Source organism: Prenolepis imparis, unplaced genomic scaffold (genome assembly GCF_030444845.1).
Source record: "Prenolepis imparis isolate NDT839.2.m4 unplaced genomic scaffold, iyPreImpa1.0 SCAF_413, whole genome shotgun sequence".
Taxonomy (NCBI): Eukaryota; Metazoa; Arthropoda; class Insecta; order Hymenoptera; family Formicidae; genus Prenolepis; species Prenolepis imparis.
The window spans coordinates 1-27,450 of record NW_028141571.1 but is presented as its reverse complement, the minus strand read 5'-3'; the positions used below and the strand labels follow the sequence as shown (position 1 = coordinate 27,450).

Genomic DNA, 27,450 nt, shown 5'->3' with positions numbered 1-27,450 from the left:
AAGAAATTAACTGAGTAATCTGAAACTAATACGTAAACCAAATTATTAGAATATAAATTATAATTATTAGACGAATTATTAGACTAAGCTAATCCAACAAAAGAGTCAGGCTTTCCATGACTTATTTGCTAAAAGAAACAGATATATGTAAATTTTTATTAACCTTTATTAACCCATTCTCGCGTCCTTCTTTATTTCCTGTTTGACATACAAAATATTTTTGATATGCATGAAGAATTTTAATCAGATATATAAAAACAGATTTTTAAAAAATGTTATTTGTATAGAATTTAGTACATTACACATTTTATAGTAATTTCACCTATCTCTAAATGCCATTTATAACTAAAATCAAAAGTAGTTATCTATTTGAACACTGGTATAACTACTTACTCTTTTTTTATTTTTCAGTGTTAGTAAACAAAATATATGCTAAAGTTTAAAATTATTTTTATGCAAATATGTATACAGACGTATAATACAGACATATTTTCAAATATCTCAAATAGATGTGCAAAAATTTGTTTCGCTTTAATATACACATGTTCAAATAATTAATTAATTAATTGTGCCAACTAGATAATATTCATATTGGATGCAATTCTGCGTCACTTCTTAGATCTATAATATTGTTCAGACAAAGTTTAAAATTTGGTCTGGCATTTGCTAAACCCCAGCAACGCTGCATCAACTGATATAATGAGGATGGACAATCGAGAGGCATCTGCAACTTGCCTCCCTCGCGTACGTAACTTATCACTTCGAGATTAGATTTTGTTGTAGAGTAAGGTTGCTCACCCAATGATGTAATCTCCCACATTAGTACTCCGAATGACCAAACATCGCTCTGAGAAGTAACTATTCCGTTCACTAGGGATTCCGGTGCCATCCAGCGAACAGGAAGCAGACCTTCTCCTTCCTAAAATAAAATTTTAACAAAGACAAATATCTTATTCTAATTATCCATTTTTGCAATAAGTATTTTTAAGCAAGAAACTAATATTTTGCATTATACATTTTGTTTACTAATATTTTGCATTATACATTATATACATATATATTGGAGAAATATATACAAAAATATATGCATAGTCTTCATTTTTCTTAAATTCTATATATATATATATATACATACATATATATATATATATTTGATTAATGATATATATAATATTATAAAAAGCTATAATAGAAAAACACTTTCAAAAAGTTTCATCTTTTTTTATTAATTAAATCTACCTTGCGGTAATAATCATTTCTGTAAATATCTCTAGCAAGTCCGAAATCACCGATTTTGACAATAGGATTCTCACGATCTCTCGCAGACACTAAACAATTTCGGCACGCGAGATCTCTATGCACAAAGCGCAGCTCTTCTAAATAGCAACAGCCGCGCGCAACATCTTCGCACATAGCGAGCAAGTCTTGTAGACGCAAAGCGTGTAAATCAGAAGGTTGTAATATTCGACACTCTCTCAAATATTTTAGCAGATCAGTTTCCATTAATTCCAACACGAGTAATGGAGAATCCTCGTCTAAGCAAACAGCTAATAATCTTAACACATGTTCGTGTCTGAAGTGACTCATAAGCTTAGCTTCTTGCAAGAATTTCTTTTTTTCTTCGACAGAAGCACACTTTTCTAACATTTTTATGGCAACGGATGTCTCTGATCCCGGTTCTGCTAAATCCTTGACATTCCCTTGATACACCTGCAAAATATTGAAAATTAATGTAACTTTTATTAAACAAGAAAAGATAATTTAATTTTATATAACATTATACATAAATATTTTGATTTATTTTCAATAATTCAACGATAAAAAATAAAGTGCATATGTATGTCTCATAAAAATTAATGTATTACTATTTCTTTTAAAAAGTTGATTTATATATCCGAAAAAATTGTATTCTCATCTTAAGTATATGCCACTTATCTTTATAATATCTTCCAATAAAATAAGCGCTAAAAAGATCCTCTTAATTTAGGAGAGAAAATCTCTAAAGAGATATTCTTTACATGCAAGAATATATACTTGATGAGATGTCTTTTTATCCGTGTATTATTAAAATTATTAATCGATATAACAAAAAACAGTCTTACAAATGGACATTTGTTACTTATTTCATGTATATTTAAATGTTACACATATAATTGAATATATGTTTTATGTGTTTGACATAGTTAAATACACATTTTTGCTTATTATGTTATTATTTTTAATATTAATTGTAAACTTATAAATTTATTAAAAATTTAAATAATTTTATTTTATTAATTTTTATTTTAAATTTATTATTAATTTATTATATTTATTTATTGCGGCGCTGAAGTTGCAAAAGAAATTTAAAATATATTCTCAATTTAAAAAATGGAAATATTCTTATCTATTAAGAGGATTTATTAATGCATTTCAAGAAAACATTTTTTTCGGTGTAAGATTTACTAAGAAATGTGTATTTCTCATTTCTACATCTAAACATTAATGACTTAAAATATGACGTTACGAAAAATTTACCAATCCGAATGCGCCGCTGTCAATGTGTTTCGTTAGTGTGATTTGCTCACGTTTGATTTTAGTCAGCATAAATTTATTTGGATTATATTGCAACGCAGGACTGTATAGCGCATTGAGCTGAACGTTTCCGATAGGTACCTCATGTAGAATCCTAGTCAAAACTTGCTCGTTATCTTCTTTGCGTTGTCGGTATACTGTTATATAAAGTTATAATATATTTAAATAATATTATGCATTGCAAATTTTAAATTTTGCTCTTTAAACAAATAAGTTAATGTTTTTTGAAAAATCTCTCCACTTATTACATTAATCATAAATTGTAATTTAAAAAATTTGTATTAAATATACTTACAACAATAAATAAAGTAGCAGATGCAGATTACAATAACGGTAGCAGCAAGGCTTAACAACAATGTTAGATTATATTGCGAAGCTCGAATTATCGAATCGTCACCTTTGTTACATACAAATATAGTTATAATTTTTTTGTCTTATTTGAATATTTCTACTTATAATTTTATCATTAAAAATATTTCATTCTTAAAATTCTGTAATTCATTTATATGTATGTAAAATAAACAGAGCATATTAAAATATCTACATATTATCATATTTGCTTACCATGTGTTTGAAAAATAAATCTTTCATCAGATGGCCATGTAAAGTTCTCGTATTCAGGATATGTCAGTATTAAACGAAACTTGTATAAAGTTGCCGGTAGCAAGTTTTCTATATAATACATTACTGTTTCATCATTATTCGTCTCAAAATTATCTGCGATTTGCCACTTTTGCATCACATCATTTATGTATTCCAGTACGTAGTGGATCGTCAGATTAACGCTAGGAATCCACGAAATATTCATATTGTTTTTGTTAACTTCGCTCAAAGTTATATTGTTCGGTTCCGAGTATGTGTACACGGTTGTGCTCAAACTGTCATTATAGAGATTGGTGTAGTTGGCTGGATACACACGTATATATACAAAGTATTTCTGTTCTGGCAGCAACGATTGGATTATTGTAAAAAATTTGTTGTCTACTTTATTATTAATAAATGTCTTTTCTATCGGTTGCGTACTGTTCCACGAGTTAATTGTTTCCCAATATACTCTATAAGTTGCTGGCGCACAGTTCTGTTTTGGTGGCATCCAATAAACTGCCGCTATAGTTGGCGTCAGAACCTGAACCGTTACATTTTCCGGTGCATTGAGCTTGCTCACGTTAGTTTTCAATATTACTTCCGAGCTGAATTGCAGGTTCGTCGATAATTGATCAGAGTAAAAATTGCTCACAGCTAGCTTCAGCTTGTATTTTGTAAACGGTGTTAAATTCTGAATTTCATAATGCCGCTCGTATGTCTGCATATAGAATTCATCGAACTTGTTACTAAGGTTATTATTCAAACAGCTTACGTAGATGATATATTTAGGAGTTGGTATGTTGTTTTTGCATTTGTGCTTGCGAGTCGATTCGGTCGTATAAAATTTAAAAACAATACTGTTCGCTGTTATTTTTATTATTGTAATATTATAAATTTTTTCATCAGATATAAGGCATTCCTTCCGAGGATATGGTTGTAAGAAGGATGATTTACCAAACGATATTATGGGAGAAAAGTCATCCGTGCTTTTTATTATTTGCACGTGTTTAGATGCGTTTTTTTCACTGTCGACAAGTGCATACTTCTTTTTAAAAATATAAAGATAAAAATCTGATGTATATCCATAACGTCCACTTAAATAAATGTTTGTTTTATCAATTAAAAAATATGGCACAAAGTTTGTGCCAATTTCAGCGATTGAAATTGAATTGCATTTATTTATTTTAATGTTCGCCACAAATAATTCGTGTTTATCCAGCCAGTATATTATTGGCTCCTCTGTATTTGTGATGTCAAGCTTCATTCGATAATAAATTTCTAATAATGATACATTGTATGAACAAAAGGTCAAATCGGATTTTAAAAAAGATTGCACATTTCTTCCGTCAAGATCCGATTTCATTATTACAACCTGCATATCTGATAACACTTCTATCCAATAGAAAAATCTGGAAAATATATATATTATTATATATGTCTATTATAAAACATAATTTTAAACGTGAAGTTAAAAAAATAATAAGCTTAAGTTATTACAATTTTATGATAATTTATGATTTTATGATTCTTTATATCTTTATTACAAAATCATAGTATATTACAGCAAAATTAGAAAATACTATAAATTCTTAACTGAAAGACACATAAGTGTTAATTTTTTTAGTGAATAAAAGGTAGCGTACCCTATAGATGGCTGTGTAGTTAAATAAGCAAGCCTTTTCTCTCTGCTCAAGATCTTATCATATTTGACTATGCCATTTTGCCACATTGTTAAGTCCAGCTTTATAATGGTGGATTTCCTGGATTTCGCTGACAATGAGATGTCATATTCCATCCAATATAGATTTCTTCCTATCCAATCGATGCAGAGAGAGTTTGCATATTTTTTTAATCTAGTTATTTTCGTAATATTATTTTTATTCATATCCCATATCATTAAATCTTGTATAGACCCATACTCATTATTGGTCTCCTGGATCCAATAAATTTTATGTTCTGCTACAGAATAAGTCACTTCTACTGCAATAATATTGATATTAAAAGTAAAGAGATTGACGTAGGTTCTTGAATCCAGATCCCATATTGCAATGGTATTATTCACTGTAATCAATAATTGAGGTATCGGATTTTCGTGCGTCGTTGATACGTTCATTAAATCCGTATAAGGACCAGCACCAGCTTTAGTATGCGCTCGTACTCGATAATAGTACGTTGTATTAGGTTTTAGATTATGTTCTGTGCATTCCATTGTAGTTAAAATAGTTTTGTCGTCAAAGATTTGAATTTTTGTTTAGGTTCTCGATGAACCAACATTGCACTGAATATCCTTGTATCACTTTGTTTTCATGTTTAGGTTGATTCCACCTGTAAGATAAAATTTAGCCTTTTCATATTTAATAAATTTTTAACAGAATCAATATTTTTATATGTCTATGTTAAATTTTAGAGAAAAAAAGGATATAGACTGTAAACTTTGATTCTTCACCTGAATGTCACAGAAATGTTGAATTTTTCATTTAGAAATCCATTGAACTCTACGAATGCTCTTGGCTCGCTCGGAATTATTCCTAGAGATTTTAAGATTGTACATATTAATATGTTTAAGTTGATTATCTCGGTAAATTAAAAAAAAAAAATAATAATATAACGTGCAATGAAAATAAAGAAAAAAGAGAAAAATAAACATATGTTACAAAATTAACACCGTAAGTTTTTAAAATAATGAAATAACATAAAACCTCTGTGTATGTGTGTATGTGTTTCAAGACTTATGTTAGAAAAGTAATTGCTAAGTTATAATCGAAAAACCTTCCAATAAAGTGCCAAACCCTTTTCTAAAATTTCCTATTTCTTCACAAGTCAGTAGTATATTATTTGCGACAGATTTAAAACAAACAAAAAAATAATGAAATTGATGGTGTTATCTAAATTCTGCTTTATTTTACATACAGTTTATACATTTTCTTCTCTCTTTTCGAAAATAAATTTTATATTATCTTTGTTATTAGAAAATAGTTTGATATTTTTTTAAATTTAATTTTTACTCTCTTAAATTTACATTATACTTACAACTTTTAAATTTTTTGTAAATTTTTTATTAACGTTCTATATATTCATTGCATCTTACCAAAAGATTCTGGGTTCATGGACATATTTGCAAATGTAACTTCATCGACTTCATCGACTTCATTTCTTATAGTCACGCTCTCAGAATAATTCTGATCCGGCTGGAGATTTTGTAAAATGAGATGATTGTTGTTTTTGGGCACTGGAATATCCTGAATAAAATATAACATATAAAAAAAATAAGTAAGGCAACTAGGCCAGAAATTCCACGGTATCTTTAATGATAAATAAAATAGTCGTATATATAAAAATATATATAAATAAGATTTTGATAAAAAATAACATATATATGTCGAAATAACTAAAATGAACATAACATTTTTTGTTTTTAATAATATTACCTTGATATTTTTATTTATAATTCCATTTCTCATTTATAATGTGTTAAATATTATGTAATTTCATTTTAAAAATATTTATTCCTATTATTTTTCAACATATTTTCTTGCGAAATATCAAACATTATTCTTATATTAAAAAGAATGTCACGCAGAATAGGCAGAATAAGGATTATTTAATAAGAATTAATAATCGTTTTTTTTTTAATAAATGATATATGAAAATGTTACTCTTTTCGATTCCTGAAGCTATTTTGCTGATAGTTATAGCTAATGATTAGTTTTTTTGCAATCGTTAGTTTTAACTTTTCAAAATAAACGAGGTTACTTTTTAATAATCCGTCAGTTATGTTTAAAATTTCAATAATAACGTTTGTATTTCAAGAATAAAAATGTTTAAAATATTCTCTTTTATGTGTATGTGTGTGATTATAAAAATGATATAAATTTTTGTACTTAAAATCTTGTCGAAATTCTTTTTGATTATGGTTATATCTTTTAATCCAAACAAATTCTGGAAAACCCGATACCAAAAACTTTCGATTGACATTGCTACGATATATGAGAATATATATGGCTATATAAATGGATATACTACGAATATTATATACATACATCAATAAATTTAAACGCGGGTAGCTGGTTATTGCTGTTACGTATATTGTTTATTTAACTATTGGCCTTATAAAGTTAATTAATACAATTTGAATTTTATTATACCAATATAGTCGACATTTCTTTATATGTATATAGGACAAATGCAACTATCCTTGATACATCAAAATGACGCTGACACTTTGAATTAATTTAGTTATATAAGAATTAATTTACAAGTCTTATTATATCATTAAATAATTATAATTATTTAATAAAGTAAATTAGTTTTTATTACAAATTGATGAGAAATCACATGAAACACAATTCAAGTGTCATATATATATATATATGTGTGTGTGTGTGTGTGTGTGTGTGTGTGTGTGTGTGTGTGTGTGTTTATGTATGTATGTATGTATCAAAATAGTGAAAAATTAACAGAACATCTCGTTAATATTAATAATTATTATTCTTAAAAATAGCAATAGAAACACAAACATAATACAGTCAAATTTTAATATTTCGTCTTAATGAAGTTTAACTTTGTACTATATTATACATCCATTTATAAACAAAATAAAATTTTCAAGCTTTATACATCCTTTCTCATTGCATCGTACTTTTTAGTTTCATGTGTAGTTTTATTTTATTATACAATTTGTAATATTATATTATATTACACATGTGTGAGTTTGAGTTACTCAAATAAACTGCACAATTACTTGTAATAACATTTAATTGTTTTTTAATAAACAAAAAAATTTCTTACTTGCGTAAAAAGATTGTCCGGGACGGTATGATTCTTTGTCAAAATGGCGATAGCTGCTTTCACCATCATAAAACTTTTCAATAAAACGCATAATCTCATCTTAAACATAATAATCTCTTCCTTCGGTGAATGTTGGCGATCAATTTTTAGTCACCAGTATTCTTTTTCTTTTTATTCTATGGATTATTCAGATTTGATCTAATCGACTCGATACTTTATTATGAGCTCGATGAATTCTTTAGAATCTAGTTTGCGAATCGCGTTACTGTCTTCCAATATTACATTTTAATATATCTTTTTATAATCAATCACAATATATATATCTTAGATCATATGAAGGAATTTTTAGTAAATAGTAATTTTTATAATTTTTCGATGGGAACCAATAACAGCACGAAGCAACACGTATTCACTTGATTGTATCGAAGATAATAATATATTTTTGTTGTAATTTCTTTTAATATTTCGTAAAAAGATAATCAATAAAAATGTAAACGAACAATTTATAACCAATCCGAAAATTATAGAATTATAGGTTTTCTGTCACTTTCACCACTATTCTAGCATCAAATATTATCCACGTTGATATTTGTCATATTTTTTGTTTCACTAAAAATATAAAAAATTATGATTACTATTTTTATGCATATTGTATACTAAGCATGTTTTTCGAATCCACTATTTGTGCATATTGATGTGTGATGTTTATATGACAGTATATTATTTGAATCAAATAACGCGCAACATTGTCCTTTTTCGTGGCAATCGCAATCGTAACTGACTCCCCAGACTAGACCGATCTTATCATGCTTTATTTGCTGCCCTCTCTTTATGATTCATTTCTCTCAGCTTGATCGATGATACTCAGTGTTTCTTCCAACAGTTACTTATTCCAACAGTTTTCACGAATAATAATATTCTATATATATATATATATATATATATATATATATATATATATATATGTATATCCTATATGAGGCGCATTTTTAAAGTAAGATCCGGTTTGAAATAAGAAAAGATCTTGACATATAAATTTAATTCATTATAATCAAAAATTTCTAGCTTACTTTATTGCAATAAATTTTGTGTTCTGCTATCGAACAAGCGAATTCAAACATCGTATTAAAATAATGATTAAAGAGATTAACGTAGGTTCTTAAATGCAGATCCCATTTGAATACTTTTATGCAATACAATCAATAATTAAGGTAATGGATTTTCGTGCGTCGTTGATATGTTCATTAAATCCGTATAAACGTCTTAAATAGCTGATTTTGTGTCAAAAAATATTAATGAAACGTTAGTTTGTTAATTAAATGTTAAAATAATAATATATTAAGAATATTAAGATAGTAATATTTTGTAAAATAATAATATATATTTTTTTTCATTCGATCGCTTTTCTACTTGAAAATTTTGAAAAATTGCGAAATTTAATTACGCTTATATTATTGTTTTTGATACAATCGAATATACTACACTCGTTACATTGTACATTGAGTTTAATCGAAGAAAATATACTATATAGTTTTATAGCTTGATTATATAAATCATTATAATCGATCTTGAAATAGTTTTATCAACTAAGAGTTTTATTAAGTAAGAGAAAACTCAAAATTTATCGAGATACATGGAGGAACATCAATTCGATTAGTGGTATTTAAATCATTGTGAAGATTACATGGAACATTGGTCATAGTCGAGAATCGTATGAAAGCCGATCGAGTATAAAAATATCTACAAGAAGAGAAAATTGTTATGTTAGAAACGTTACAAACATTATGTGTTTTACTAAAACTGTTAACGCAAACGAGAATGACCATAACGTTTTCGTCAAGGAAATCTAGGGATTCTGGAGGATCTTTGAAACTTCGGTCCAAGAAGTTACGAAGAAAAGTATTCTCGTATACTCTAATTTATATACTTTACACAAATAAAACATTTTTTTCATGGAGAAAATTGAATGTTATATATTGCAGATAATACACTATTTGTGTAATTAAAACTATATAATACGTAAAACAAAAGAGAGTTTCAATTAAATAAAAATGTATATAAAGTTTATTAATTTTACATCACACATTCAAAAATCAATGTTATGTAATCAAATTAAAACTTAAAATTAAATTTAATTCAGACGATATATTAAAATTATTAAACAATATGTATTATTATAATATAATTGTTAGATTTAAAAGAAAGAATTTAAAAAATTAATGATTTCATTCATTTCATTTTTTTTTTGTTACTTAATAAGTTTGTGATACATTTACATAAATTGTTTGTAATATCTAAAACATTTTTATTTCTCAAGATATGTTTAAATTTACTAATTTTTATTTAAAACTTGCACGGTAATTTATTTTTCATTTAACGAAATTTATATAGAAAATCAGAAAGTTAAAATAATTCGCATGCTCAACGGCTACTAAACATCGAAGTGAAAGATTGGTGCAGTTGAACTTCGAATTGGGGACAATTAATCAATCTATGAATAATATGCGCAATAAGCTGTCACTTTTGCTATATGTGAGAATTTATATACACTATTTATCACTTAATGTATATATATATAGGTATATATATATGTTATATATATGTGTTATATATGTATGTACATATTTTTATCAGTCATAAATCAAAAGTTTATAGCATTATGCTATCCAGAAAATTCGTTTGCATTAAAAAATATTTCATAAGATGTTTTTAAATACAGGAATTTATAAAATTTTTATGATCATGAAGAAAATGATAATAAAAATATATATATCTTATATATATGTTAAAATATAAACATTATAGAAATTTTAGTGATAACAAACGCACTCGTGAAAAAGAAAGTCAAGTTAAGATAGAGTTACTTATTAGAAGAAATTAATTAATTAATTTGAAACTAATATAAAAACTGAATAATGAGACAAAAATTCTTTCAACAATCGAAGAAAGTCAAGCCATGATTTGTTTACTCCCATGATTTATTTACTAAGAAAAATAGTTTTTACTTAAAGAAAAAATAGAGAAAAAAATGCCTTACCTATTTAAAGTTTTAAATAAACATGCAATGCCATAATGAGATAAGTTGGAATCGTTTTTCAAGAAGTCATTTGATTCTTCTCTGAGATAACATCTATGCAACTAGCGAATTTACGGAGTACCGAATTCTCTACCACTTTCTAATAAAGCATTGACTTGGCCTAATTAAAAAACGTTTGTCATTTTCGTGCTATGATACTGAATTAATATAATAGAAAATAAAACTTTAATCTCCAAATTGATATACTTTTTCTTTATCATTCGGTAAATTCTTTAAAGCTAATTTACGAATAGCAAGTTATATCTTTCTCTTACGTAATAAGATTTCCCTTTGTGACAGATCAGGATGCATCTGCATTCGAGCAGTTATACAACTTCTAGTAAATATATAGTTTATTACGCATCTTTGAAAAATAAATATAAATTATGAAATGACAATGACCAATTCACATACTGATATATATATATATATATACATATATATATATATATATATATATATATATGTATATATATATATATATATCAGTATGTGAATTGGTCATTGTCATTTCATAATTTATATTTATTTTTCAAAGATGCGTAATAAACTATATATTTACTAGAAGTTGTATAACTGCTCGAATGCAGATGCATCCTGATCTGTCACAAAGGGAAATCTTATTACGTAAGAGAAAGATATAACTTGCTATTCGTAAATTAGCTTTAAAGAATTTACCGAATGATAAAGAAAAAATATATCAATTTGGAGATTAAAGTTTTATTTTCTATTATACGTTTATATATATATATATATATATATATATATATATATATATATAAACGTATAATACTGACAGTATAATTTCAAATATCTCATAGATGTAAAACTCAACGTTTCTTCTTAACATACACATATACAAACAATTAATTAATTGCCGGCTATATAATAATCATTGATGCGTCGGATCCAGTATTGCGTCTTCTGTGTGGCTTCTTAAAGCTATAATATTGTTCAGACAAAATTTAAAGTTTGGTCTGTCATTTGCTGCACTCCAGCAACGCTGCATTAGTTGATATGACGAGGATGGACAGTTGAGAGGCATCTGCAATCTGCCTCCCGCGCGTACATAATCCATCACTTCGAAATTAGTTCTGGTAGAGTAAGGTTGTTCACCTAACGATGTAATCTCCCACATTAGTACACCGAATGACCAAACATCGCTATAAGAAGTAAATATTCCGTTCACTAGGGATTCCTGTGCCATCCAACGAACAGGAAGCAGATCTTCTCCTTCCTAAAATATAATTTCAATAAAGTTAAATCTTCTATTCTAATTATCAATTTTTTAAATAAGTATTCTTAAGCAAAAAACGTTTACTAATATTTTGCATTATACATTATATACATATATATTGGAGAAATATATATAAAAATATATACATGGTCTTCATTTTTCTTAAATTCAATTTGACTTAAAGATATACAATAATATTTTAAAGACGCAACAATAGAAAAATACTTCCAAATAGTTTTATCTGTTTTAATTAATTATATCTACCTTGCGGTAATAGTCATCCCTGTAAATATCTCTGGCAAGTCCGAAATCACCGATTTTGACGATACGATTCTCGCGATCTCTCGCAGACACTAAGCAATTTCGGCACGCGAGATCTCTATGCACAAAACGCAGCTCTTCCAAATAACAACAGCCTCGCGCAACATCTTCGCAAATGGCGAGCAAGTCGTGTAGACGCAAAGCGTGTAAATCAGAAGGTTGGAATATTCGACACTCTCTCAAATATTGTTGCAGATCACTTTCCATTAATTCCAACACGAGTAATGGAAAATCCTCGTCTAAGCAGACAGCTAACAGTCTTAACACATTTTCATGTCTAAAGTGATTCATAAGCCTAGCCTCTTGAAAGAATTTCTTTCTTTCTTCCATGGAAGCACACTTTCCCAACATTTTTATGGCAACGGATGTTTCTGATTTCGGTTTTTCTAAATCCTTGACGTTCCCTTTAAACACCTGCGAAATGTTGAAAATTAATGTAACTTATATTAAAAAAAAAAGATAATTTAAATTCATATAACATTAAACATATATATATTTCGTTTTATTTCAAGTAATTCAACGAAATAGAATAAAATGCATATGCATGTCTAATAAAAATTATTGTATTACTATCTCTTTTAAATCGTTTTTACTCAAATAAACTGCACTATTACTTGTAATAACATTTAATTGTTTTTTAATGAAGCGAAAAAAATCTCTTACCTGCGTGAAAAGGTTGTGCGGAACGGTATGATTCTTTGTCAAAATTGCGATAGCTGCTTTCACCAGCATTAAACTTTTCAATAAAACGCATAATCTCATCTTAAACATAATAATATCTTTCTTTGGTGAATGTTGGCGCTCAATTTTTAATCACCAGTATTGTATTTTTTTTATTCTATGGATGATTCAGATTTGATCTAATTGACTCGATACTTTATTATGTGCTTGATGGAATTCTTTAGAATCTAGTTTGCGAATCGCGTTATTGTCTTCCAATATTACATTTTAATATATCTTTTTATGATTAATCACAATATTCTAGTAAATAGTAATTTTTATAATTTTTCAATGGGAACCAATAACAAAAATAAATACGAAGCGACACGTATTCACTTGATTCTATCGAAAATAATAATATATCTTTGTTGTAATTTCTTTTAATATTTCGTAAAAAGATAATCAATAAAAATATAATCGAACAATTTATAAGCAATCCGAAAATTATAGAATTATTAATTTTCTGTCACTTTCACCGCTATTTACCCATACGGCACAGGACCTTGCAGCAATATTGCAGCAATATTGCAATCTTCCATATTGCAATGCAATATTGCAGCAACATTATTGAAATATAAATATGGAACGTTGCTGCAATAATGCGATAATGATGTTGCAGCAACATTGTAAAATTATATATATATATAAAATTTGAATATTATTAAAAAAATATTTTCAAAAAATCAGTTTATTAATTGCATATATGTATAATATAATGTATGTGCAAATTATAATACCTTCATAAAAAAACGTATTATATACAAGTATTTTAAATTATAAAATATTGCCAACAGTCATACATGTAAAAACTTGTTTATTAGTTTTGTAAAAATTGATACTCAAATTGGCATAATAAACAACTTAAATAGCTTCAACAACAGCACCAGTTCTCGTCCGATCACTGAAGGTTAAGCAGCGTTTGACACGGTTAATACTTGGATGGGTGGTGACCGCTTGTGAATAATAAAATATTAAAATAAGGAATTATTATCAACTTACACACACACATACGCGCGCACACACACACACACACACACACATACACACACACACACACATATATATATATATATATATATATATAGTTACTATACACGTTTTTGAAATGTTTTTTATTTTATTTTAGTTGGAACAATAAAATATTTGGTTAATCATATATATTAACCAAATTATTTGGAACGGTTTACCAAACTTTGGTTATGTCAACAAAATTGTTTTTTCAGTGTTATTAGGTGTAGATAGGACAATAGATTGTTAGAATGTAAAAATACCAATTATTATGTCATTACAAAGCATTATAATATATATATTACATTGCAATATTGCTGCAATATTGTATTGCAATATTGCTGAAAGCGGACATTTTACCGTTGCTGCAATATTGCAGCAATGTTGCAGCAACATTTTGCAACATTTCTGCAATCTTGCAATCTTGCAAAGAAATATTTCTGCAATCATCATTGCTGCAGTATTTTTGTGCCGTATGGGTAAGCATATAATATTATCCACGTTGATATTTGTCATATTTTTTGTTTCACTAAAATATACAAAATTATGATTACATTTGTATGCATATTATATACTACGCATGCTTTTAGGATCCACTATATGTGCATATTGTTGTGTGACGTTTATATGACAGTATTTGAATCAATTGACGCGCAACGTTGTCTTTTCTCGTGGCAATCACAATCGTAACTGACTTCGCAGACTAGACTGATCTGATCATGCTTTATTTGCTGCGCTTCGTTTATGATTCATTTCTCACTGCATGATCGACGATACTTACAATCAGTGTTACTCCAACAGTTACTTATTCCAACACAGAGAATATTTTCTTATAATTTACTTTGAAAATCATGGTAATCGTGAGACAATATGGTATGGAAAGAATTTGAAAAATATGCTTGATTAATTTTACTTTACTTTTAGTAAAATTAATCAAACATATTTTATATTTTAATGTAATAGATATTATTATTTTATATTGTGATAAATATTAATCAGAGAAAATATAATATAATTATTCGTGGAAACTGTTCACAGAGAGTTTTAATTTTTTAATTGCACTGCTTTACATTTAAAATTAAAAAATGTTTATATTTACAATCCTCGTGAAAAAAGTAAAAAAAGTGCATAATGTATACCCTATTTAAAATTATATATAGCCTCACATATATCATAGACCATTCTTTAAAGCTTTAAAGGAAACCGTAATTCATTAAGTGATTTTTTAATACATGGAAATGATCATTAAATGCTCTTAATTAATGGTCATATGTTTAAATTAAATGCTTACAAATATTGTCCCGAAGTATAATTAATGCAATAAATAATTGGCAAGTTGTGTTTGCTTGTAGGTATTCTATTCATGTCGATCTATAGTAGCTTTATTCTCTAAATAGGATTGCAAGATAAATTAATTTATGCAAACATATACTATTAAGAAGTAAATTTACTACATCGAAAACATAAAAATAATATCTATATTATTCATAATAAATCTAGGAATTTTTACACTCCAATAAAGCATGCCCACATAACCTCGGATATGCTATGTATATGCATTTTTTCTTCATAATATGAAAAAATTATCTTGTATGTACTATGTATATACATCTCATATACATAATTTGGATATACATTAACGTACATGCCATGTATATACATATATGTACATAATTGTGGCAATACATTAAAGTACATGCCATGTATATACTATGTATATATATAATTTGGATATACGTTAACGTACATGCCATGTATATACATATATGTACATAATTGTGGCAATACATTAAAGTACATGCCATGTATATACTATGTATATATATAATTTGGATATACGTTAACGTACATGCCATGTATATACATATATGTATATAATTGTGGCAATACATTAAAGTACATACCATGTATATACATTTGTGCACATAATTTGTATATGCATTAAAGTACATGCCATGTATATACATATATGTACATAATTGGTGCAATACTTTAAAGTACATACTATGTATATACATAATTTGGATATACATTAAAGTACATACCATGTATATACATATATGTACATAATTGTGGTAATACATTAAAGTACATACCATGTATATACATTCGTGCACATAATTTGGATATACATTAAAGTACATGCCATGTATATACATTATGTACATAATTGTGGTAATACATTAAAGTACATACCATGTATATACATACGTGCACATAATTTGGATATACATTAAAGTACATGCCATGTATATACATATATGTACATAATTGTGGCAATACATTAAAGTACATGCCATGTATATACATTCGTGCACATAATTTGGATATACATTAAAGTACATGCCATGTATATACATATATGTACATAATTGTGGCAATACATTAAAGTACATGCCATGTATATACTGTGTATATATATAATTTGGATATACGTTAACGTACATGCCATGTATATACATATATGTATATAATTGTGGCAATACATTAAAATACATACCATGTATATACTGTGTATATACATCATTTGGATATACATTAACGTACATACCACGTATATACATATGTGCACATAATTGTGGCAATACATTAAAGTACATGCCATGTATATACATATAATGTACATAAGATGTATACAAAATGTACATATGATAAGTACATACATAAAATGTGCAGGATGCACAAATAATTCTCATTGTATTTGCCGTTTTAGAAGTTTATGCGATGGTTCTAAAATCGTCTTATGTAAAAGGTATCAATCATGTAATTTTTTTGTTAGAATGAAAACGTGAAAAGTGAAAATTTATCAGTGATTTCGCTTGCGTCATGAATCATAAGTTTTAATTTTTACCAATATAGTTTCATATGCTAAAGATCTATCAATCAGTTCTCTAACTTAATATCATATCATTCACTAAAAATAATTGTGATCTAGAACACTCAAGCGTATCTCACATATAGAGGTCCTGTGTTAGGTTCATTCTTTTCACTTTTTTATTTCTAAATGGGTTTTTCAATTTTTGAAATAAAAATATTGATTATAATTTATGTAGCAATGCGTTTTTCTACACAATAATATACATACTTTATTTGTGCTTTGTGAGTATATAGATCGAAAGTTGTAAAAAATACTAGTTACAGACCAGCGACGTTGAGATTGACAGACGTAGCAACAGAAGTAAAAGCAACTTTCAGGCGATCTTTTTTATCAATGATATCTGTATTTATTCGAAAAAGGTAAGTTGAACGATATATTCTTTTTTTACATTTTCATTGAATATTTCTATGTGACTAGAAAATCTATGATTTCTTTCTTTGAAAGAAAAAAATATATTTTCTCATAAATTTTATTTGTTTTTTTTGAAAGTTTTTTTAACTTTTGAGTTCTTTTTAACCTTTGCAGAAAAACAAATAAAATTTATCTTTTTAAAAAATATAGATTTTTTGAAAGAAACCATCGAACTCTTAATTGAGTTTCTTCGATACTTTTATTCCATAAACGAAAGATTGTTCGTGTTTTATTGGCTTTTTATTGCAATTTTGTTGTTAATTTATACAATAATTGTCTATAAAAGCAAAATTAAAAACAAAATTCTGTGAAAATATTTCAAAGTAATATTAGCGTCCAAAATCTATAAAATGGAAATAAAATAAATTTTTTTGTATGATAGCAGAAAAGATTTTAGATACTTTATGAAACATTTCTCCTTCTTGATCATATATTTCACACATGCAAAATGGCCTGTGTGATGCTTAATTAAGGTTATTACCCTGCTTCCAAAATAACCTTTTTGACCTGTACGGCCATAGTTGAGATAGAAAATATATCTTTCTCTGTCGATCTTCTTCGCGCGCGCTTGCACGCTATGGCCTCTTCATTAGTAAGCTCTGTTCGCTACGCTACGCTGGAACTCTGCAAGACCGTCAAGCGCATGCGCGCCAGACCAACGTGCGAGACCTGGGAACGGCATCACGTCTGTATCTTCGTGCATCAAATTCCATTGTGCATTGTGTTCCGATATTAATACGTTATTTCGACAAAATTTTGTGTTGTATCAAAGTATACAGTAATTTACCAGCTATTCTTTTCTAAAGTAAGTATTATATACATAGTATACACATAATTGCTTAATTTCATTAATTTATACAATTTGTAGTTATATTCTAACCTTGTTTCGACCATGGCTATGTACGAGCTTGAAATAAGAAAGAAGATAAAGTTTAAAAAAAAACTTAGAAATAAAATAAATCAATCTCTAGCTATAATCAATAATAATTCAAACTTATTTTATGATTCTTATGGCATTAATACCAATGATGATTGCAACATTGATAATAATGTTAACGATAATATAATGTACAAGAATTCATGTCACATTAATGATAATTGCACAAACATCAATTCAACAATGAGCAATGAGTTACTTCATAACGTGGATAATACTGAAAAATTATTACATGATGTTAGACAGGAAAGAATTGATATACCGCTATCTGAGAAACTAGCCAAATGGGCTATAAAGGAAAATATTACATTGTCAGCGTTGAGAAATCTACTTTCTATTATACGGGAAATACCTGGTTGTGATGATCTACCAAAAGATCCAAGAACACTTTTAAAAACACCTAGAAATGTAGCTGTAACATCTCTAGGTAATGGAACATATTATTATTTTGGTATTGAGAAAACTTTAAACTTATTTTGTAAAAATCACAAGATCAGCATATCAGCAAATAAAGAGTTTTTATTAGCTGTCAACATTGACGGTTTGCCTTTGAGCAAAAGTACTAATAGCTCGTTTTGGCCTATTTTATGTTCTATCAAATCAATAAAAGTTCTTATGAAACAAGTGTTTTTGGTCGCCTTATATCATGGCACAGAAAAGCCAAAATCTGTTGATGATTATTTTAGAGACTTTGTTAATGAATGTATTTATCTATCAGCTAACGGTATATCAATCAATTCTTGTAAATATAATTTTCGAGTTTTAATGTTAATTTGCGATTCACCCGCAAAATCATTTGCCTTATCTATTAAGCATCACACAGGCCATTTCTCATGTACGAAATGTGATCAAGAAGGAGAAATGTATCATAATGTATTATGCTTTATTGAGACTAGAAATTTTTCCAAAAGAACCGATACTTCTTTTAGAACTGCTGCTCAATCAGAGCATCATACTGGTAGAAGCTTGCTGTTAAATATACCAAACTTTAATATGATAGATAACGTACCAATTGACTATATGCATTGTCTTTTGTTAGGAGCTATGAAAAGACTTCTTTGTCACAAACGGTATGGGTGGATTCATGGTAAACCACCTTATAAATTACGAGCTCGTGATGTTAATAAAATTAGTGAAAACCTTTTAAAATTAAAACGATATATTCCTCATGAATTTTCTAGAAAGACGCGTTTTATAAATGAGTGTAAAAGATATAAGGCTACAGAATTTAGGTTTTTTTTATTATACGCTGGTCCTATAGTTTTGAAAGAGATATTATCATCCAAAATCTATAATCACTTCATTACATTAAGTCTTGCAAGTTCTTTAATGATAAGTGAATATTATTCAAAACTTGAAAACTATGTAATATATGCTCATAATTTGATGGAACATTTTATTTGTCAATCCATAAAAATTAATGGTCCAGATTTTGTATCGCATAACATACATAATCTTTTACATTTAAGTGATTGTGTAAAACTGTATGGTGCACTTGACAACTTCAGCGCATTTCCTTTCGAGAATTATATGCAGCAATTAAAAAAAAAGATTCGCAAATCTGCTCAACCTCTGCAACAAATTATTCATCGTACAACTGAAGAATATAATATTACTCAATGTACAAATATCACAGAAAATGATTCTTCTGCGAAACTATTAATGGAACATTTTGACGGACCACTGATAAATAATTGTACATCTCCGCAATACAGAAAAGCACAGATAGATAATTATTGTTTAAATATTTTAAAAATAGCCGATAGATTCGTAGAGTTAAAAACCAACGTTATTATCGAAATTAAAAACTTTGCTTCGTATAAAAATTCTGTATGCTTAATAGGTTATCGATATAGCAAGCAAGAACATTTTTATTCTAAACCATATTCATCATCTTTGCTTAATATTCAATATATAAAAAAAGATAAAAACATACTTGAAATGTGGAATATCGAATTTATAAAAAGAAAATTAGTAGTACTACCATACAAAAAAAAATTAATCTCATTTCCTTTATTACATGCATAATTTTATAATTTTATAATTTATTATTTTTAACCATAAATATAAGTACATTGCTATTATTATTGATATTAATAATTAAAATTTATTAGAGTTGTAATGTTTAATTATAAAAAATTGCAAAAATTAATATTAGATTGCTAAATTTATAAACATATTTGAATGTACATAATATAAAATAATTAGTTTAGTTATAAAATATCCAAGATGACCTGGTACGTTGTAAAATTTGATGATGAGGACACAGTTGAAGCTGTACCTGACATATGGTACATGAAAAAAAATTCACAATGCTATTGGCCACCTGAAGGCACTGCAAAACATATTATAGTAGACTTTATAAAAAAAAAGCAATCTCCTGGAGCCGACTGGGCACTCTATGAAGCAAACCTTTTAGGCAGCTATGGTAAAATACACTTTGACACATTCTCACAGAATACTTTATATAATAAAATACTCCTAAAATGTTTATACGTAAAATGTTAATACATTTAGTATAATACACTAAATGTATTAACATTTTACGAAATTTGTATGGATCGATTTTTTATTGTTTTTAATTTTGTTTTTTATAGACAATTATAAAATAGCACAAAAAAAAGCCAATAAAGCTAAAAACACAAATAATCTCTCCTCTAATAACGAAGAATTGAAAAGGAAATATAGACGTAGAAGGAGCACGAAAAAAAGCCATCATAAAGAATCTGAAAATGAATATGAATTATCCTCTGAAACCGAAGTATCCTCGGATAATGTTATATATCCTGTTCCAACTCCAATAGAAAAAACTCAATTAAGTGGTAAGTAATATAAGCAACAATCATACAATATTATACATATATTTGTAAGACAAGAATTCTATTTTAATATTTCATTAATAATTTTTTGTATAATAAAAATAAAAAAACTCAAAAATTAAATAATGAAAAATACAAAAATAGGGCAAGAGCTTCAGCAAGGTGTTCGTGCAAAATTGTACTTTCTTACTTTCTTACTTTAAGAATTACACAATCTACAAATTGATGATATCAGTAAAACTATGAATCTTTTATTAAGAAGTAAAAGTAATGAGTGGCAGAACTTATCATTGCATGAAGATGTTTTAGATATCACATTTCCAGTAAATGAGAATTCTTTAACTCTAGAAGACTTGTTAGATTCTGAACATAAGTAATGATTGGTAAAGTATATTTGATTATAAATTGATTATAAAAACGTTTTAATGTGAATTATTTAAATTATATAAAACTTTTTGGTAAACGTTTCTGTCCGATATCAGACCTTCAGTAACATAAAAATTATAATAAATTCTACGCCGTAATTATAAACATAATTGTCGCCATAATGTATGTCAAATTAATCATTAATTTTATTAATACTATATCATTCTGTCGCCTATTGATAACACAGTCAAATGTTTTTGTCAAAACGATAGACTCAATCGATATTATTTATATAATTACGGCAGAATTTTGTTATAATTAGTATGTTGCTGAAGAAGGTCTACTATCAAACAGAAACGCGTTTAACCAAGTAATGAAGTAACATTTTGCGCGAACACTTTGCTGTGGCTTTTGTTCTATTTTTATATTTGTAATTATTTTTTATATCAATGCTTTTTAATATTCTGTTTGTGCATATAGTACAGAAAAAAAATATTTAATCTATTCATCAGAAATAATGAAATAAAGATGTACAAAGATGATTTCTTTAAAAATATACAATATTTTTTCATACATTTTATTAGTATACTTTGTTTTTCTGTCTCAAAAGTTAAAAAGTCTCAAAGAAATATCCAATGATATGTAAAAAGAGTAACGTTCAATCATTATTTTTTGAAGGGATTAATGTCACTGACAAAAATGATCAGTTGAAAGCTTCTACCTCTGTTACTACGTCTAATAAGTCTGAAAATCTATCTGCAGTATCACAGCAGCCTACTTCGACTCTTCAACAGAATAATGGTAAGATTAAATTTGTACATGTAATAATGAAAATAAGATTAATTTTTTTTGTAGTACCACTAATTTTCTTTTGATAAATTTGATATTCCATATTTTAAACAAGTTTTTCTCTTTTTTTATATATTAAATATTAAGTAAAGATGATAAATATGGTTTAAAAATGATCTTGTTGTATCGATATCCTATTAAGGCTTTTGGGTACTCGCTGTGACCATGTTGAATCGTAACGTCAGAAGCAAGAAGTGTCACGTTGAGAATTCATAGATGTCATTTTTGGATAAATAAATATTTTGATACAATACCACTTCAGATGGCTTTAACGTACTTTTAAAATACCTCGAAAACTATGCTTTTCTCTTGATAGCCAATCAACAACTGTAAAATGATCGTAATATCAGACTTTGTAATATGGAATAGCTGTGCATGTGCAAGACTGAACGGACTAGGACTTTATATAGCTATTTTTTACAGCTGTTGACTGATTATAAAGGGAAAAAGATAATTTTCGAGGTATCTTAAGAGTATGCTAAAGTCAGGTGTGAAATGTTGTTTTATCAAAATATATCTTTTCATTTAAAAATGGCATCTAAGAATTTTTGTTTTCTCGCCTCTGACGTCACAATTTTGACATGGCCGGAGATGTACAATTATTTATCAGTGGTCTGTCAAAATGTTCTATTAATAGTTTCACAAAACAATCATTTTCTGCAATATTTGTATATTGAGTATTTTGTAATATGTGTTATTTTTTCTATACTATGCGTAAATAAATTATATTATTTTTGAAGGAAGTGTTGCTATATAATTTATAATCGATGTTTTTATTTCAGAATATCAAAAACGAATTCTAAGAGAATTACACATTCTAAGTTTAAAAATGGACGATATTGTTGAAAGTATGAGTCTTTTATTAAAAAGTAAAAGAAATGAATCGCAAGACTTAACTTCGCATGAAGAAATTCTAGATATCACACGATCATTTCCGGTAAATGAGAATTCTTTAGCTCTATTAGAAAACTGGTTGATAGACTCTGAACATAAGAAACTATTGGTAAGAATTTTTAAGTACGATATATTTGATTATAAAAATGTTTCAATTTAAACAATTAAATTAATATAAAAAATTATTCAATATTTAAGTCTTTATTTTACAATTTTTCAATTAAAGAAATTAAATAATCTTTTTATAATGGCAGTCGCAACATTTAAGTCGTATTGGAGGTAGTAACGTTAAAGAGATTGTACGGAGAATTATGTATCATGTATTTACTAACGAAGTTGGTATGATTTACTCTTGGGAAGGAGCAAAGAAAAAGAAAATCTTCAAGGATTTAGCTGTAGCATCTACTATTTTCTGTAAATTAAAAACCATTAAGTTATAATAATACAATTATAATAATAATCATACAATTAAAATTTTGCAAAACTTTTTACTTTAATATAATTTGTGATAATCTTTTGCAGCTGCCGTACGACTCAATAAGAATACTAATGATTGCACAAATGCAGAAATTATAAGTTTTATAAAAGCATGGCTTGTAAGGAGCAAAGATCGTTTTAATAATAACAAAAATAAACCTGCAACTACTCAAGACGTTAATGAGAACCCGCAGATCAGTAACGGAGAGTAGTCTTAAAATATTTAAAACACACTACTCATATGATGGCAGCTATGGTATAGAATAGAGAGTAAAAATAGTACAAAAGTTTCTATTATTTTTAATAATTCTTTGTTTCTTCGCGTACGTTCACTGTACGTATTATATTTACACACAATGAATTTTGTTTTAATTTACTAATATTTACGGTTCTGATAAAAAATATTAATATATTCCTATATTATTCCTGTATTATTAGATTTTTTATTAATAATTTCTAACATACATATGTTGTAGTAATATATTCATATATTGTAGTAATCTTAATTACACTTTTGCGTTATTCAAGTATTTTATTTTCATACATATGTGTTAATATTATTTAAAAAAAGTGTATAGAAGTTGCCATATCTTGCGCTTTAGTTTTAAAATTACAGTTTTGTTATAAAAATACATATGTACCTTATGACTAACTAATATGCATCTTATGCTCATTTCATATACGTGCAATAAATACAATTTTTTTATTACTTCTAAGTTTAACTTTTGTGTTATTTATTCTCTTGCAATAATCTTTTATATAACTTTGTTGAAATAAACATTTAGTTTGTATATAATACGTACGTGCATGGCGTGTACATTATATGTATAGAAGATGTGCATAATACATGCATAGAATGTATATAATACTCGTATGGCGTGTGTACATAATATGTGCGTAGCACGTATGTGACATGTCCAGAATGTCTTCATTTTAAATGATCCACTTGAATATTTCTTAGGGAGTATTTTAGGGGAAAATATTTCAGACAAAAGTTATAGAGTTTAGAGGGAAGTGCTTAATAGTGATCTAAATTTTTAATTACGGTCATTTACTAAAGTCATTTACAGGTCAATTTTGTTTTTAAAAGAAACTGTCAATTATATTTTATATTAATCGATTCTTTGTTATATTCTGTGTAAAAAATTACAAGCGTATTTATAAGATATTTTATGTTTTATAGTTTGACATTTGGTCAATTTTTTAATAATTTCTTACATAAAATGTAACAAAGAATCGATTTATATAAAAAAATTGTAGGAGTTTCCTAAAAAGAAATTGATCTCTATATATATGATCTTGGTAAATGAACGTAATTCAAAATTTAAGTCACCATTAAGTATTTCCTTCTAAACTCTACAACTTTTGAAATATTTTCCCCTAAAATGCTGTCCCTAAGAAATATTCAAGTAAATCATTTAAAATGGAACATTTTGGATATGTTACGTATGTGCTACATGCACATATAATACGTGCGTGGCATGTACATAATATGTATATACATCCTATGCATGTCTTACGCACATTCTATGTATATATTATGTATACATTCTATATACATGATATGCACGTATTATTTTCATCTTATGCATGTGCCATGTACATCTTATGTACATATTATGTACATATGCTATGCACGTATTATGTACAGCCTATGTACATTCTGTACATGTGTCATGTACATCTTATATACATATTATGTACATGATATGTACATATTATGTATATCCTGTGTACATCCTATGCATGTGCCATGTACATCTTATATACATATTATGTATATGCTATGTACGTATTATGTATATCCTATGTACATCCTATGCATGTATTATGTATATCTTATGTACATATTATGTACATGCTATGCACGTATTATGTATATCCTATGTACGTGCATAAAAATTAAATGTACATGCATGAAGTATATACATAGAATGTGTTTTTTCATGTACATATGTATATTTTTATGACATTCCATGTACATGCGCTGGGGGTACTATTGCATTTACATTTCATATACATTGGATGTACGCTGTAATACATGTGTATATATTATGTATATACAATATAAATAAATGTATATGAAATGTATATACATTGTATATCAAATTGTTTTGTGGGTATTGTTCAGACAAAATTTAAAGTTTGGTCTGTCATTTGCTGCACTCCAGCAACGCTGCATTAGTTGGTATAACAAGGATGGACAGTTGAGAAGCATCTGCAATCTGCCTCCCGTGCGTACATAATCCATCACTTGGAGATTAGTTCTGGTAGAGTACGGTTGCTCACCTAACGATGTAATCTCCCACATTAGTACTCCAAATGACCAAACATCGCTATAAGAAGTAAATATTCCGTCCACTAAGGATTCCTGTGCCATCCAACGAACAGGAAGCAGATCTTCTCCTTCCTAAAATATAATTTCAATAAAGTTAGATCTTCTATTCTAATTATCAATTTTTTAAATAAGTATTCTTAAGCAAAAAACGTTTACTAATATTTTGCATTATACATTATATACATAAATGAATATTGGAGAAATATATATGAAAATATATAAATAGTTTTAATTTTTCTTAAATTCAATTTGACTTAAAGATATACAATAATATTATAAAGACGCAACAATAGAAAAATACTTTCAAAAAGTTTCATCTTTTTTAATTAATTATATCTACCTTGCGGTAATAGTCATCCCTGTAAATATCTCTGGCAAGTCCGAAATCACCGATTTTGACGATACGATTCTCGCGATCTCTCGCAGACACTAAGCAATTTCGGTACGCGAGATCTCTATGCACAAAGCGCAGCTCTTCCAAATAACAACAGCCTCGCGCAACATCTTCGCAAATGGCGAGCAAGTCGTGTAGACGCAAAGCGTGTAAATCAGAAGGTTCCCAAGGAGAACAGAAATGTCAAAATGATGTCAATTTGACAAATTTATGTCATTTTTTGATCATTGAAATCTCGATCTCGGAAATGACTAAAAAATGACTTTTTATATTGACTTATTTTTGATCTTTTTAATTTTTAGAAAATGTGATGTATATTTCTCAGCTGTGTATATATATGCTTATTATTATAAAGATGTTTAAAAGTAATCATTTTCCATATTCAGATATTGTTGCAGTTCGCAGAAGAGTCTATTATAGTTACTGATTAAAAACTGAATTGCTGATTAAAATATTATTTTAAGCGACTTACGTCTTAAATTTGCGTCTTAATTATTTTTTTCAGTTATAACATTGACAAATTATATTTATTTTTTTTTTAATACAATAATAATTTTTTATCATTAAAAAATAATTAATTAATAATTTATTTTAATGTGGAATATACTTTATTTTTTCAAAGTATTTATTATTTTTAATATATATATATATAATTTTTTATTAGTGAGTGCTCAGTGTACGGTGTTGTGTTATTTAAAAGTTGTATTCATATTTCGTGCCTGCGCTGTTAGCGCATATCACGAATGCATTGCAGTACTCTGCGTTGATACCACTGCTT

The 27,450-nt window shown here is 27.3% G+C and overlaps 4 protein-coding genes and 1 pseudogene across 7 annotated transcripts; 1 reads left to right on the top strand and 4 right to left on the bottom strand.

The window, feature by feature from the left end:
- Positions 1-506: 506 nt before the first annotated feature.
- On the bottom strand, positions 507-3,984 carry LOC145948472 (proto-oncogene tyrosine-protein kinase ROS-like). Its single transcript, XM_083058163.1, has 5 exons — positions 3,139-3,984; positions 2,870-2,971; positions 2,518-2,711; positions 1,240-1,710; positions 507-919 (listed from the first exon to the last, which is right to left on the bottom strand). Exons 1-5 carry the CDS (start codon positions 3,881-3,883, stop codon positions 587-589), a joined length of 1,845 nt encoding a protein of 614 aa, XP_082914289.1. The 5' UTR covers positions 3,884-3,984; the 3' UTR covers positions 507-586.
- Positions 3,985-4,748: 764 nt separating this feature from the next.
- Positions 4,749-8,583, bottom strand: LOC145948477 (proto-oncogene tyrosine-protein kinase ROS-like; annotated as a pseudogene).
- Positions 8,584-11,907: 3,324 nt separating this feature from the next.
- Positions 11,908-12,903, bottom strand: LOC145948476 (leukocyte tyrosine kinase receptor-like). Its single transcript, XM_083058169.1, has 2 exons — positions 12,525-12,903; positions 11,908-12,260 (listed from the first exon to the last, which is right to left on the bottom strand). The coding sequence occupies exons 1-2, from the start codon at positions 12,870-12,872 to the stop codon at positions 11,916-11,918; spliced, it is 693 nt and encodes a 230-aa protein (XP_082914295.1). The 5' UTR covers positions 12,873-12,903; the 3' UTR covers positions 11,908-11,915.
- A 5,305-nt stretch (positions 12,904-18,208) lies between these two features.
- On the top strand, positions 18,209-24,662 carry LOC145948474 (uncharacterized). Of its 4 annotated transcripts, none has more exons than XM_083058168.1 (7): positions 18,209-18,403; positions 20,765-20,963; positions 21,133-21,357; positions 22,399-22,521; positions 23,352-23,572; positions 23,718-23,877; positions 23,986-24,662. In XM_083058168.1, the coding sequence occupies exons 2-7, from the start codon at positions 20,765-20,767 to the stop codon at positions 24,150-24,152; spliced, it is 1,095 nt and encodes a 364-aa protein (XP_082914294.1). In that variant the 5' UTR covers positions 18,209-18,403; the 3' UTR covers positions 24,153-24,662. The 4 variants fall into 4 exon arrangements, with proteins under 4 accessions (XP_082914294.1, XP_082914293.1, XP_082914291.1 ...); XM_083058167.1 differs by having other exon boundaries at positions 20,749-20,963; XM_083058165.1 differs by having other exon boundaries at positions 18,467-20,963.
- Positions 24,663-26,044: 1,382 nt separating this feature from the next.
- On the bottom strand, positions 26,045-26,782 carry LOC145948473 (insulin-like growth factor 1 receptor; the record flags this gene model as incomplete). The annotated part of the gene is made up of 2 exons (XM_083058164.1): positions 26,045-26,350; positions 26,619-26,782. Coding segments are annotated over 2 exons (470 nt in total), but the record flags the coding sequence as incomplete, so codon positions are not given.
- Positions 26,783-27,450: the final 668 nt, after the last annotated feature.